This window comes from Sphaeramia orbicularis, chromosome 3 (genome assembly GCF_902148855.1).
Source record: "Sphaeramia orbicularis chromosome 3, fSphaOr1.1, whole genome shotgun sequence".
NCBI classification, from domain to species: domain Eukaryota; kingdom Metazoa; phylum Chordata; class Actinopteri; order Kurtiformes; family Apogonidae; genus Sphaeramia; species Sphaeramia orbicularis.
Genome location: NC_043959.1, coordinates 21,986,249 through 22,001,244, shown reverse-complemented (window position 1 = coordinate 22,001,244; position 14,996 = coordinate 21,986,249). Strand labels below are relative to the sequence as shown.

Below are 14,996 nucleotides of genomic sequence, written 5' to 3'. Positions count from 1 at the left end.
CTACCCTGACATATATATATATCAAATGCACGTACATAATATACATATTAAAACACAATTAGAACAGAAATGTGTACAATATGTACAAGACCATATATTATCAATATGATAATTAAAGAAATATACATAAATAAGTGTGAAAAAAAGTGTTGTATTAAAAATGCTGTATCAGCTACGTTTCACCCCACCCCCCAATGTTTAATGAGGAACTAAACATGTTCGTACAACATATAATGGTAAAATTAAAAACAAGGAGCATGAGTCATGATTATTGCACTGAGGCAGGGTGAATATTGGATTGTCCATTAAAACAAGACTTTCTAAGACAGAAAGCAGAGTTTTTTCCACTTTGGCAGTACCACTTGTGACTGTGTGTTTACTTGTGTTGGACAGGACGGACAGACGTTCTGCCGGAGGAGACCCTGCGACTGTTCGGACCCGGTCGAGGACCTGTTCTGCTGTCCTGGATGTGACAACAGACCCAGTAGTCAGTGTCTGGACCAGAGTGGACGTACACTGTACCGCAGCGGAGCCACATGGTTGTACGGCTGCCAGCAGTGTCGCTGCATGGTAAAAACACACACACGTACACACACCAGAAAAAGAGATGAGCTACAGTCTATCATGATAAAGTAAATAAGAGGGAAGTGGACTGTAAATCTGTACAGAGCTGACTGCTGCAGTTTGTCATACTTATGTCTTTTTGGTCAAAGAACAGACTAGTGAAAACAGCCAGTTCATAGGACCAATATTTTGGGAGATATTAATAATTTTGGAATACAATAGCCTTACTAGCCTTAATAGTTTGAAGAAAATTTAAACAAAATTGATGTTTTTCTAGACATGTGAAATTTCACCCATTTTAAGTAAATGGGAGGAAAAAAATATTTTAAAAAATTCATTAAAAAATTTAACTTTGACCTACTTTTCCCAAAATGTAATCACATCCATTCTGGGTCACTGACAATCTGTAAACCCAATTTGGTATGAATTCAACCTATAGTTTTGGTGCTAGAGTGTTAACAAACAAAGAAACAAACTGAACCAAAAACAATACCCCTTGCCTCCCCTTCGGTGGTGGTGGTGGTGGGGGGGGGCAATAAAATGTTCAAACCTTGATTCCTTCTCACACATGGACTGTTCTAGTGATGACTTAATGATATTCAGACATACAGTAAGTTTAGTTTAGTTTGAATATGCAACAAAACAAAGTCTACTTAGTCTTTACGAATGAAACAGATTATAAGAAAACAAAACAAACAAAAACCTGTACATATACATGAAAACAAAATATGACTTCATTTGCATATTCGAAAAGGAGTGGGAGGAAGTAGAACTTATTTAATCCCACCCCTTCTCCACAAAACAGTCTATTGTTTAGCTTCCTATCAGCATAATCTGAAAAATCAAGTACTTGGATCAGTTAACCTCACTTATCATCTTCACATACACATAGATACATACACAACTACACTGACATACCAGGAAAAGTAAGGAAGTCAGTTTAACATGTTCTTCACAGTTTAATTCAGACACTGAATTATATGAGAGGCCCTTTAGGCAGTAATCATACTTGGTTTCACACCTAACATCATACTCTCATACATGTACAACTATACTCTTATGCACACACTACTATACCCTCATACATACACAATCATACTCTCTCACACACATGCTATTATACTCTTACGCATATACTACTATACTCTCACATATACTACTATACTCTTGCACACATACTATTATACTCTTGTACATGCACAATCATATGCTGTTTATATTTTCCTCATACCATACAGTATGATAGTGTGTGTGAGAGAGTATAATAGTATGTGTGTTAGAGTATAATAGTATGTGTGTACGTATAGTAGTGTATGTGAGAGTATAGTAGTGTGTGTGTGAGAGAGTATAATATTGTGTGTAAGAGTGTAATAGTATGTGTGTAAGTATAGCAGTGTATGTAAGAGTATAGTAGTGTGTGTGAGAGTATAGTAGTGTGTGTGTGTGTGTGTGTGTGTGTGTGTGTGTGTGTGTGTGTGTGTGAGTATAGTAATGGGTGAGAGAGTATAGTAGTATGTGTGTAATAGTGTATGTGAGAGAGTATAGTAGTGTGTGTGTGTGATAGTATAATAGTATGTGTAAGAGTATAGTAGTGTATGAGTGTGAGAGAGTATAGTAGTGTATGTGTGTGAGAGTATAATAGTGTGTGAGTATAACACTGTGTGTGTGAGAATATAATAGTGTGTGTGAGAGTATAATAGTGTGTGAGTATAAGAGTGTGTGGTAGTATAATAGTATGCGTAAGAGTATAGTAGTGTATGTGAGAGTATAATAGTGTGAGAGAGTATAGTAGTGTGTGTGTGTGTGAGAGTATAATAGTGTGTGAGTATAACAGTGTGTGAGAGTATAATAGTGTGTGTGAGAGTACAATAGTGTGAGAGAATACAGTAGTGTATGTGTGTGAGAGTATAATAGTGTGTGAGTATAACAGTGTGTGAGAGTATAATAGTGTGTGAGTATAACAGTGTGTGAGAGTATAATAGTGTGTGTGAGAGTACAATAGTGTGAGAGAATACAGTAGTGTATGTGTGTGAGAGTATAATAGTATGTGTGAGAGTATAAATAATATGTGTGAGAGTATAATAGTGTGTGTGAGAGTACAATAGTGTGAGAGAGTACAGTAGTGTATGTGTGTGAGAGTATAAATAATATGTGTGAGAGTATAATAGTATGTGTGTAAGAGTGTAGTGTGTGTGAGAGTATAGTAATGGGTGAGAGAGTATAGTAGTATGTGTGACAGTATAATAGTATGTGTGAAAGAGTATAGTAGTGTATGTGAGAGTATAATAGTGTCAGAGTATAGTAGCGTATGTGAGTGAGAGTATAACAGTATGTGTGTAAGCGTATAGTAGTGTATGTGAGAGAGTATAATAGTGTGTAATAGTGTGTGTGTGAGAGAGTATAGTAGGTTGTGTGAGTATAATAGTATGTGTGTAAGAGTACAGTAGTGTGTGTGAGTGTAGAGTGTGTGAGTATAATGGTGTGTGAGAGTATAGTAGTGTGTGTGTGAGTATGACTGTGTATGTATGAGGGGATAGTAGTGTGTGCGTAAGGGTATAGATGTGCATGTATGAGAGTATGATGTTACGTATGAAACCAAATATGATCACTGCCTAGAGGGCCTCTCATATAATTAATAAGTCACACTATTCCACCCCTAGTGCAGACTGTGTGTGTTTAACCCTGTAAACAGAACTCCAGTCCTGTGGAAAAGTCGAATTCCACCTTTGTGTTGTTTTTCAGGACATATTTACTGCTCGTTCTTGTTTCTACAGATTCCATCAAATGTTCAAAACTCTCTTATTGTTTCATCGTCACATTAACGTCTGTGTGTCTGTGTTGTACCGTGGTGCTTCTTCCAGGAGGGGGAGGTGGACTGTTGGCCTCTGGTTTGTCCCGTGGTCATGTGCGAGTACACGGCGGTGGCGGAGGGCGAGTGTTGCCCACGCTGCGTCGCCGACCCCTGCCTCGCCGACAACCTGTCGTACGACATCCGGCAGACGTGCCAGGACCCGGCGGGCGCCACCCGCCTCAGCGGAGACACATGGCATATGCCCAACTCGCCCTGCACCACCTGCAAGTGTAAGGTAAGAGGACGGAGGGGAGGGGATGGGAGGGGAGGGGAGGGGAGGGGCCCAGTCCCCGACGGGTGACGCAGGAAAGAAGGATTCCGCCTGTCTGAAGGATTTTACTGCTACATGTGGTTTCAGATGAGGTCCATTTAAAGACAGAAGCAGACATTTCAGAATAACTTCAGGTTGAAAACTGATTTCATTTGAAGTATGTTTTGCCTGTGCCAAAATAGCAGAATATTGAGGTTTTGTTTTTTTTTTTGTAGTTTTTAACAGTCACTAACATTTGTTTACTTAAAAATAATACACAACCCAAAATAAAGACAACCCTTGAATAATAATTACTGCAGTGATTAATACACTAGTGGAAAAAAGTTTCAAATATTATCATTATTTTCAGAAAAATACATTTTCATTTCAAAAGATGTGGTGACAAACAAATGCAAATGAATTTTTTTTTTTGCATATTGTTAACAGGAAAAAATGAACAAAGTAAATTCTTGACAGTTTCAATATAATACAAACCCAAAACAAAGTCTCAGATCCCATTTAAAGAAACATTTTTTTTGTTCATATCATCCACCCCAGTTTGGCACAAAAGCTCAAACTAACACTACATCAAGGACTTTATCTAATACCCAGAGAAGTTAGCTCTCATTTGTCCAGGTCAGAGGTGTCAAGCTCCTTCTAGTTCAGGTTCCACATTCAACCCAATATGATCTGAAGTGGGTCGGACCAGTGAAAAAAGTCAAATTACATCACAAAAATGTTCACATCTACAAACTGTCCTTTAAAAAATGTGAATAACATGAACCCAAAGTTTAGTGATAAATGTGCAATTTTAACAATATGATGCCTCAGTTCGTCATTCACAGATTATTTTGGATCTCTAAATACATTACAGATAAAATATTAAAATTACACTTACTTCTTAAGACACTTGATGATGTTCATATTTGTTTCATTTTTGTTTAAGGATAGTTTGTAAATTTACACATTTTTATGTAATTTAACCCTTAAAAAAATGTAGAGTTGTCATTAATTACATGGTGTTATGATAGTATTTTATTGGTCTGACCCACTTTAGACCAGAATCGGCCTTTATTTGTCCTCTAAATTACAATGACTGATGGTTAAATATCTTCAGTGTAATTTTGGCATTTCACAAATTCATCCCATGGGCCAGACTGGACCCTTTTGTCCCACGGACCGTATGTTTGACTCCCCTGGTCCAGGTCAATGTTCATCCTTAGTGGTTTTCATTCAGAACTGGTGACGTCTCCAAGAGCAAAACCCCCTTTGAAAACCACTGACGATGAATGACCTGCGAAGAAGCAACTGTTGAGACCAACAGATACACATTTTTGAATATGATAAAGTACTGTTTTGTGTTTAAAAATAGAACACAGGAGTAAACACTTCATTATAATAAATTAAAATTATAAATTAGATCTGTTTAAAGAACCTGGATAATACCTGTAATGTACAAAACAAGCTGTAATATTCAGAATGAGAAGGTGCACAACACTCTGAAATTCTAAATTCCAACCTTAGTGTGTTATTGGACATCGTCATCTACCGCCTCATTGGTTGCCGTGACAACAGTCTCCCTCCTCTTGCCATAAAACAACTGTTATAACATCATAAACTGACTAAAACCACTCATAGTTACAGCTTCAACATGTCTATAAAATCTGTCTGAATCACTTTTGTTATAAAAACCAACATGCTTCTGGACTTTAACACTTTAGGAACAAACCTGTTGGTTGAATTCATACCAAAGTGGGTTTATAGATTATCAGTGACACAGAATAGATGTGATTACATTTTGGGAAAAGTAGGTAAAACTTAAAATTTTTAGTGACTTTTTTAAAATCTTTTTTTTCCCCATTTACTTACAAGGGGCGAATGTGGTTAAATGTCCAGAACAGGGGTCGGCAACCCGCGGCTCCGGAGCCGCATGCAGCTCTTTCATCCTTTTGTTGCGGCTCTGCATGGCTTGGGAAAATAAATTATAAGTGTCCGATTGAAGTGTATGTTATTTGTCTCAAAAACGTGTATCATGTCTTCTTATTAAGTCAAAGTTTTTAACTTCTTTCTTCAGACCTTGTGCAATTTCAGTGATCCGCATTCGCCTTCTTCAGAGACGTTTGACAGCACTTGACGTGTCAGCCGGCAGCCGGCATGCGCGGAATGCCCTGTGACACCAAAACTGCGCAATATCTGAACAAAGTATTTTATTTGTGTTTGTTCGTTTGTTTAATTGTACTTGTAAATTGTAAGATTATTGTGATCTCGAAATATTAAAATAAAATTATATATATATATTGTATTATTTTTCGTCGTTCAAAATATGCGTCACACTCTCCGACAGCCCGCCAAAACGCCGTACATTTATCGAGACTTTCAACCCCAGGTAGGCCAAGTATGGAGAAATCTAAGAAAAGAAAAATATCTGAAGAAAATAGAACATTTAATGATGCCAGGTGCCATGGCACGACCAAGGTGCCGTGGCACTTTGGGGCCAACGCTAGGTGCCGTGGCACTGTAGTACTACGGCTCGGTGCCGGGTGCCATTGCACCGCAGTGCCACTGCTCGGTGTCAGGTGCCATGGCACCACGGTGCCAAAACTGGGTGCCACCGGTGCTGCGGCACCACCGGTACCTTGAGCCGAGGCACCACCACGGTGCCACGTTACCTGGCACCGAGCCATGGTACGGTGGTGCAACGGCACCTAGCAGCACCACCGAGGTGCGCCTCGGCACCAAGCCGTGGTACCAGTAAAATCGTTGTATAAGCCGCGTCGGAGTATAAGCCACAGTGTTTAAAGTGTAGGAAAAAATTAGCGGCTTATAGTCCGGAATTTACAGTATATATAGGCCAACATCTTCATTTCAGATATCAAAAAGTGTTTGCGGCTCCCAGTGTTGTCTTTTCCGTGGAAACCGGGTCGAAATGGCTGTTTGAGTGTTAAAGGTTGCCGACCCCTGGTCTAGAAGAACATCAATTTTGTTTCAGTTTACTTCAAAGTTGGCACAAATATAGAGACAATTATTATACATCATTCTGACAAAGATAAGTTCAAATTTTTACAATTTTTTTTCTCCCATTTACTTATAATGGCTGAACTGTCACACGCATAGACATGATGACATCAGCTGGATTGATGCCAAAATAAGCTACAATTCGTGCGAGGGGCGGGGTTTGTTGTGCCTGGAACCACTTATTGTAGAAGTGAAATAACATAGAATTCGACTTTTTTTTTTTTTCTGCTCAGAATGGAAACGTTTGCTGCTCAGTGGATCTCGACTGCCTTCAGAACAACTAAAGCCCCTCCTCTTCCTCCTGGTCCTTCAGTGCGGGACCGCCTCCTCCACCTGACGACTCTACCCTTCGGATCTGAACTACAGACTGACACACAACGTGCATGCCGGCCTGTGCACACTGAACACAAACACACACACACACACACACACACCGGACAGACTGGATGTGTTAATGCTGCGCTTCTACGCTGTAACATTCGACCAGTGTGTGTGTGTCTCAGGAGGAGATAGACGCCGCCGCCCGCCACCGTCACTGTGTCGCGTTTGTGTTTCCATTTTTAAACGAACCACATTAGTTTACGGAGCGTCGTTAAGAGTAGACGATGATCGGCTCGTCTGCGAATACGATGCGAACAAAACGTGATGCACCCGGAGTTTGTACAATCAGATGGAAAACAAACAAGACGTATGAAACTCTAAGCCATCTGTTTGTAAATAATACTGTTACTTTTGGTAAAGTAATATTTTCATTTCTCTCCGTTCGCATTAAAACCAGTTAAAATAATACGAACAATGCAGTGACCTCAGATGACCTAAAGGCGATTATTAAAGGCAATATATCAAGTAATTGTACACGTTAATGTTTTTTTTTTAACAATGTAAAAAAATCTAAATGAGCATGAAAATAGAATTCCAAGCTGCTCGGGTGGGTTATATTTAGAGAAACTAAACATTTCTGAGATTAAAATTATACACGTATAAGAGGAAAACCTCAGGGTGAAGCTGTAAATTTACAAGAACATTTGGGTTAAACTCTAAGATAAAAAGTTATAAATGACTGTCTCTTTTTTCCTGGTTTTCCTTCACCTCCACTCACTCCTAAAGGTTGTTTTTCTTTCTCCTAAATTGACCCTAATGCTCAATAATCAACAAGAAATTAACCTGTAAATTGCTACAAATTCATTGTGCGTCTCTCCATAGTTTTAATGAAATCTATTATACATTTATGAAGAAGTCTACCAGAAAAAGACATAAATATCAGATTATTTTAGGCCAAATCACTCAACTTTGGTTCCAGATTTCAGTGTGGGTGCAGAACGTTTTGTGAAATATCGCTGTGTATAAATGTTTTATCATCCATTATCACATTATGACTGAACGGCGTCGTCAGAGGCTGAGACTCTGAGTCCATGTTTAACGTGTTATTAATGGACCAATGAGTCCATTGTCCAGAAACGGTCACTTTTAAACACTCTGGGTGTTTCTTACTGTCAACAGAATCTCATGACAAATCAAACCAATCAAAGTGATCAGTTACAAACACAATTTAATAATTAAATCGGTGTGTGATTTCCCTGTTTCTCCGCTCTCATCCAAAAACAGAATCATTCGCATTTACTCTCGTGCTCCCATGACCTACTTCAATACTTAACGGGAACAAGTTTGTTGTAAAAATACAGAAAATACTGAACACAAACACAACAGCAGACCCCTTCAAACCTCTGTGTTACATTCTACTGAGAAAAAATTGTAGAGATTAAAAGTGATATTTGTCCGCGCTCTTATGCTGTCTGTTGTTTTGACACTAGCCGACTGCATGTCTAAGCTAACAGTTGCTAACCAGAGCGCTGTGGCTGCTGTAGAAGAGCAGAAAGGCAACAGGTTTTACCATAGATGGACATAAGTCAAACTATCAATAAACAGTCACAGGTTTTCTATCATGCATGAAATAATTAAATGAACCACTAAAGTCAGCACTGCATTTTCTGATTTTACGATCGCAAAAAGTCACATAAAGAGAAATAACTGCATTAAACTGAAGATTCTGCAGGAAGGTTTGAGTTGAATAATTTTGTCACTATGTTAGTTTTCAAAGACAAACCTCTTCTTCTACTTAAGGTTTTACTGGTGGTCGGCTAGCAGTGTTAAGGTGCGTTACTGCCACTAGGGGTGTGTATTGGCAAGAATCTGGCGATACAATACAAATCACAATACTAGGATCACGACACGATATATCACGGTATATCATGATACTGTTAAAAAGGCTTTTTTTTTTTTTTTAATGATTATTTCCTTGAAGAATTGAATTACACCAGAAATCTGCACAAATACTAAACACATTTTTATTTGATCACAACAGGATCTAATGCTATATCACAAAATGTTCCTGTTTTAAAACTTAAATTATGTTTTACAGACATTACAGTTTAAGATCCTGTTCAAATGTTCATATTCTATTAGTTCAAAACTAACATTATAATATTATTTTTGTGCAATCCCAACAAAGGAGCTAACATTATTTAATAAAAGAGTGTTAAATAAAAGATAAACAAAAAAAAAACAAAACAAAAAACTTCACAATATCTGCATTTGAATAAATACCTAAAAATATCAATACAGTACTTTTTAATATCGATACAGTATTGTGAAATGAAATATCACGATATATTGCAGAAGCGATATTTTCTTACACCCCGAACTACCACCAACTGGACTGGAGTATGAAAGGGCTAAACCTGCTACCGGAGCATTTCCAGTACTGCAAACACACAAAACCATAGTTTATCTGGACAAGACATGTGACTAGAAGGATACACATGAAATTCAGGTTTCTCCAAGTCAAATTTAAGACTTTTTAAGACTACATCGAACAGAATTTAATGCTTATTTCACAGCCGTTCCCTCCACTCATGTCAACCAGGCATTATTAAATCTACAGGGTGGGGAAGCTAAATTTACAATGAACATTTAGTTGTTTTTTCTCAGCAGGCACTACGTCAATTGTTTTGAAACCAAACATATATTGATCTCATAATCATACCTAACACTATTATCCATACCTTTTCAGAAACTTTTGCCCATATGAGTAATCAGGAAAGCAAACGTCAAAGAGTGTGTGATTTGCTGAATGCACTCGTCACACCAAAGGAGATTTCAAAAATAGTTGGAGTGTCCATAAAGACTGTTTATAATGGAAAGAAGAGAATGACTATGAGCAAAACTATTACCAGAAAGTCTGGAAGATACTATTAAAGAAGAATGGGAGAAGTTGTCACCCGAATATTTGAGGAACACTTGCACAAGTTTCAGGAAGCGTGTGAAGGCAGTTATTGAGAAAGAAGGAGGACACATAGAATAAAAACATTTTCTATTATGTACATTTTCTTGTGGCAAATAAATTCTCATGACTTTCAATAAACTAATTGGTCATACACTGTCTTTCAATCCCTGCCTCAAAATATTGTAAATTTTGCTTCCCCACCCTGTACACCTCCTAATGCTTATATTTCACTGCCCTTAAAGTTCCCAAAGTCGGCTTTCTGACGACTACAACTAACAGCTGCACTTGTGTTCGGCTGAATGTTCTGTGATCATTTCTGCAAAGTTACCAATAATTGGTTCCTAATATACATACATATAAATTGTCAGGTTGAAACCGAGTTGACTAGCGTTACTTTCTTTACATCTTGGACTCATTTAAACAATACAGTGAACAAGTTTATGGCAACATAATTTAAGACCTACTATATTAAATTTAAAACCTTTTAACCCTTTCATGCATGAACTATAAGAACCTTAATCAAGACTTTTTTTTTTTTTTTTAGTATTTTTGTTCCTCTTTAGGCATGAAAAAAACAATGCGGTTGAAAAAAATTTTATGAACCTATTTTTCATAGACTTGTAAAAATGTCCACTCAGCTGGACACCATGGGTTTAATCTTTAAAGCAAAAAAACATGTATTTACTGAAGTACCGTGTGAAAACTATGATTTTTTTTTTTTTTTTTTTAATGCTGCTAATCTAATGTTATGTCACATTTTAATATACTGGAGATAATATGCAAATAAATAAATAAATAAATAAATAAAATAAAAACTTTTAAGAAATAATTGTTAATTTACTTTCTAATCACAATAACAAGCAATTGATTTACACTCAAACATGTTGGAGCAGATCAGGTTTATCAAGAACAGCAAAGTTACAGTAATGGTCTGAATGTCATATGGAACTAAAACAATACAAACCGTGAATACACAAGAGAACAGCTTTGAATAGCTGTCCACTGTAGTGACCACTATGCATGAAAGGTTTAAAGACTTTTTTGAGGCATTAAATGCAGATTTGTACATTTTAGACTTTAAAGACTTTTTAAGACCCAAACACCAATAGTTTCCCCCCAAAAACCCAACTTTTTTTCTGATTGAGTCACACATTTAGCAGATTATTTAACCTTTCAACCACCTCTAAAACTAAACTCATGGTGTGAATCGGTGGAAATCCTTTGGTTTGGATCTGTTCATGCACAACTATTGACAGTAAGAAACCCACCGACCTTTGGAAACAGTCATTTCAGGTTTACGAGAAAATCTATCATTAGATTTGGTCGCTGAGAAAAGACATCGCAGACTCACCAGGTCTTCAGGTCCTGCAGCGCCGACACCTCCATGTCCATGTCCGTCCGCTTGACCCCGAGTCTCTTCTCTGATCAGGTTGGACATCTGATGGATCTAAAAAACAAACAGTGTGACGTTAGAGTTGGACCTGGTCTGGAGTCTCTGGAGGTCTGTTGGCTCTGCACCATATGGCACATTCACAACCAAGCGAAAGACCATAATTAAAGCCGTGTCACGCAGGCCTGGGTTTGATTATGCCAGGAGGTCAGCCAGTATCACATTTGTTTACAGGCTCATTAAAGCAGCACACTTCGCTGCTGTGGTTTGGTTTGGCTTCTCCTCTAAACCTCCCTCTGAAATCCAGCCCTGGTCTCTTTGAGAACTACCGTTATCGTTGCCTCATTCGTCTATTTAGGCCAAGATGTTCCCACGCCTCCACGATAATGAAAGTAATGACGGTAAAAGGAGAAAAATCAGACACTGGAATTTACAAATCTGCATCTAATACCTTCAAAAAGTCTTTCAAAGGTATTAAATTTGCTATAAGTGTGTTTAAATGTGTCTGTTAAACGTCCAAACTGCAAAGAAAGTAACGTTAGTCGACAACTTATATTGAAATTAGGAACCAGTTATCGTTAACTTTGCAGCCTCCGGTGGGAATCAAGGTGTTGGAGTAAATAAATGCATTTTTCTAAACTCTAGAAATCACGAATTTTTGCCAGTATGACCGTGAAATAAGCATTAAATTCTGTTCTACGACTACTCTCGTTCACACTTTTTGGTCATGTTCAAGTTTAATTGCATTCTGGTCTTCAATATTTGAAGTGTATTCAACAATTTCAGGTCTGACCATCGACCACTGCCCTTTTATCGGACTTTTTTGGCGTACCGTTAGAAAATCTGCCTCTACAGGCCACAGTTAAATAGTATCTCCTACTCCTCCCTTTTAACACAGCGACTCATTGTTTTAAATTGAGGAATTAAATTGAAGAATGACAAACTCCCCTCCTTTAGCAGATTGTGATGTCATGTTTTTCCTTAAAATTGAAAAGATTAGATACACATGGAATGGATCAATGGGGAAGTTTAATGCGGTATGGCATCCTTTTATTTCTTATGTAGAACAGCTGACAGTGCACCTTGACTCTGGATAATGTGTGGTGTGTACAAAGTGACTGGGTAATTACATAGTGGATCCCTTTCATTTTTTTAATTTATTTATTTATTTATTTATTTATTTTTGTGTCATCTTATACCTCTGCTATATGTTTCAGTGTTTGTCTTAGTTTTTGTATGTTTGAAAGACTTAATAAAAATACACTGATCAAAAAAAAAAAAAAAAATTCTGTTCTACGTAGCCTTAAAAAGTCTTAAATTTAACTTGTAGAAACTTGCAGCAGCCCTGATCAGCAATGGAAACTATAAACTGTGGCCATAAGTAAGTCTGTTACTGTAATGAAGCTCAGAAGCTGTATTCATGTGTGTTCAGATTTTGATGGCTTATAACACTGAACTGGCTACAGATATCAATATAGTTTCTATTGATCACTGATAGGAAGTAATATACAGGGTGGGGGAGCAAAATTTACAATGAACATTTAGTTGTTTTTTCTCAGCAGGCACTACGTCAATTGTTTGGAAACCAAACATATATTGATGTCATAATCATACCTAACACTATTATCCATACCTTTTCAGAAACTTTTGCCCATATGAGTAATCAGGAAAGCAAACGTCAAAGAGTGTGTGATTTGCTGAATGCACTCGTCACACCAAAGGAGATTTCAAAAATAGTTGGAGTGTCCATAAAGACTGTTTATAATGGAAAGAAGAGAATGACTATGAGCAAAACTATTACGAGAAAGTCTGGAAGTGGAGGAAGCAACAAAAAACGTACCAAAGCTTTTATTAAAGCTCTCAAATCCAAAATCCTAAAGGATCCAACCAAATCCATGAGAAAAATGGGAACTGAACTTGAGGTAGACAACAAGACCGTTAGAAATGCAGTAAAATATGATTTGAAGTTAAAATCTTACACAAGAACACCAAAACACTTGTTGACAACAGCAACAAATCCAACTTTAGCAATTTTTGGGAATCATGTTTATGGCCGCCTTCTAGCCCAGATCTAAACCCTCTGGATTCTGCTATTTGGGGCGTTTTAGAACATGCTACCAATAGAACATCACACAGCAATGTCGACTTTCTTAAAGATACTATTAAAGAAGAATGGGAGAAGTTGTCACCTGAATATTTGAGGAACACTTGTGCAAGTTTCAGGAAGCGTGTGAAGGCAGTTATTGAGAAAGAAGGAGGACACAGAGAATAAAAACATTTTCTATTATGTAAATTTTCTTGTGGCAAATAAATTGTTATGACTTTCAATAAACTAATTGGTCATACACTGTCTTTCAATCCCTGCCTCAAAATATTGTACATTTTGCTTCCCCACCCTGTATATATATCAGCATAAGTAAGTCAAAGTTCAAATTTTGTATGAATTTTTATTTATTTTTTTTCCCCCATTTACTTATAATGGTTGAAATTTCAAATGTCTACAAAAACATTAATTTAGTTTCAATTTACTTCAAACTTATTGAAGCAATTTTTATACATCACTCATATGTATTTTTTCACATTTTAGTTTTTCTTTTTTTTCTCCCCACCTTTGACCTTATATTGTGGTACTCCACCATTATAAAGTATAGAGAAATCAGTCAAATAAAAGCCTCCATAAATTTGTCATTTCTAATCAACTCATTCTGAAAAAAAATAAATAAATAACTGATTAACATAGACGTGATGACATCAGCTGGATCGATGCCAAAATAAGCCACAATCTGTATGAGGGGCGGGGCTTGTTGTGCCTGGCAACACTTGTTCTAAATTTACATCAAAGTCTGAAAACAATAAATATTTCTTCAAAACGCTGCAGTTCTTCCATTTGTCTCTGGTCTTTTAAGCAACACGTCCATACATGGACTCAGAAACACGGCGGTGCGTTCACTTACCTTTTGTGAAAGTCCGGTTGGATGTTTGCGCCTCGGTTCTGACGGACGACGTCGCAGCTCGGTCACATCCTCGTCCTCATCCTGTCGGTGTCGCATCTCCCTTCACCGTCACCTTGGCCACTTGTAAAATTGAACCTGTACGTGCACAAACATAAGAAAAGCAAGTGATGTAAATGGTTATCTGTACACGTCGGAGTGTGTCACATGGTCACGTCTCTCCCACGGCAGCGGGAAAGCAGACATTTGTACAAAAAAAAAGAAGAAAAAAAAAAAAAAAGCGACTGGAAACTCTGTTGATTGATTTGATATGAAATGTAATGACAAACTGTAAAACACTTTGCAAGTCTGTGTGTAAATGTTTTTACATGCTGACGATACGATACAATTATACAGTTTTTTAATTATTGTGTTCATGACTAACGTGTTAATTTTAGTGGACTCCTTTTTTTTGTGGGATAGGTTCTGCTTTGCTGTAAATACTGTGTAAAGTGAAGGATTCTGTAAAGAGACGAAGAATATGTGAATACTTGTCACTATCGCAGCTTCTTAGGATCCGAGTGTTGCCAGTCGAGTTGAAGAGAGAAGCAACATTTCTATTGTTTTTACTACGTCTTTATTTTTCTATTCTTGCCTTAACCCTTTTAGTATTCATCACAGTTTGATGTCTTTTCACTTTTTTCCTTTAACGA

At 37.3% G+C, this 14,996-nt stretch overlaps 1 protein-coding gene across 1 annotated transcript in view; it reads left to right on the top strand.

The window, feature by feature from the left end:
- Nucleotides 1–8,340, top strand: part of LOC115414140 (protein kinase C-binding protein NELL1-like) — an 806,279-nt gene extending 797,939 nt beyond the window's left edge. Inside the window, exons 18-20 of the mRNA XM_030127358.1 lie at nucleotides 394–570; nucleotides 3,426–3,650; nucleotides 6,914–8,340. Coding sequence (XP_029983218.1) covers nucleotides 394–570; nucleotides 3,426–3,650; nucleotides 6,914–6,964 — 453 coding nt within the window. The 3' untranslated portion in view covers nucleotides 6,965–8,340. The remainder of the gene's footprint in view (nucleotides 1–393; nucleotides 571–3,425; nucleotides 3,651–6,913) is intronic.
- Nucleotides 8,341–14,996: the final 6,656 nt, after the last annotated feature.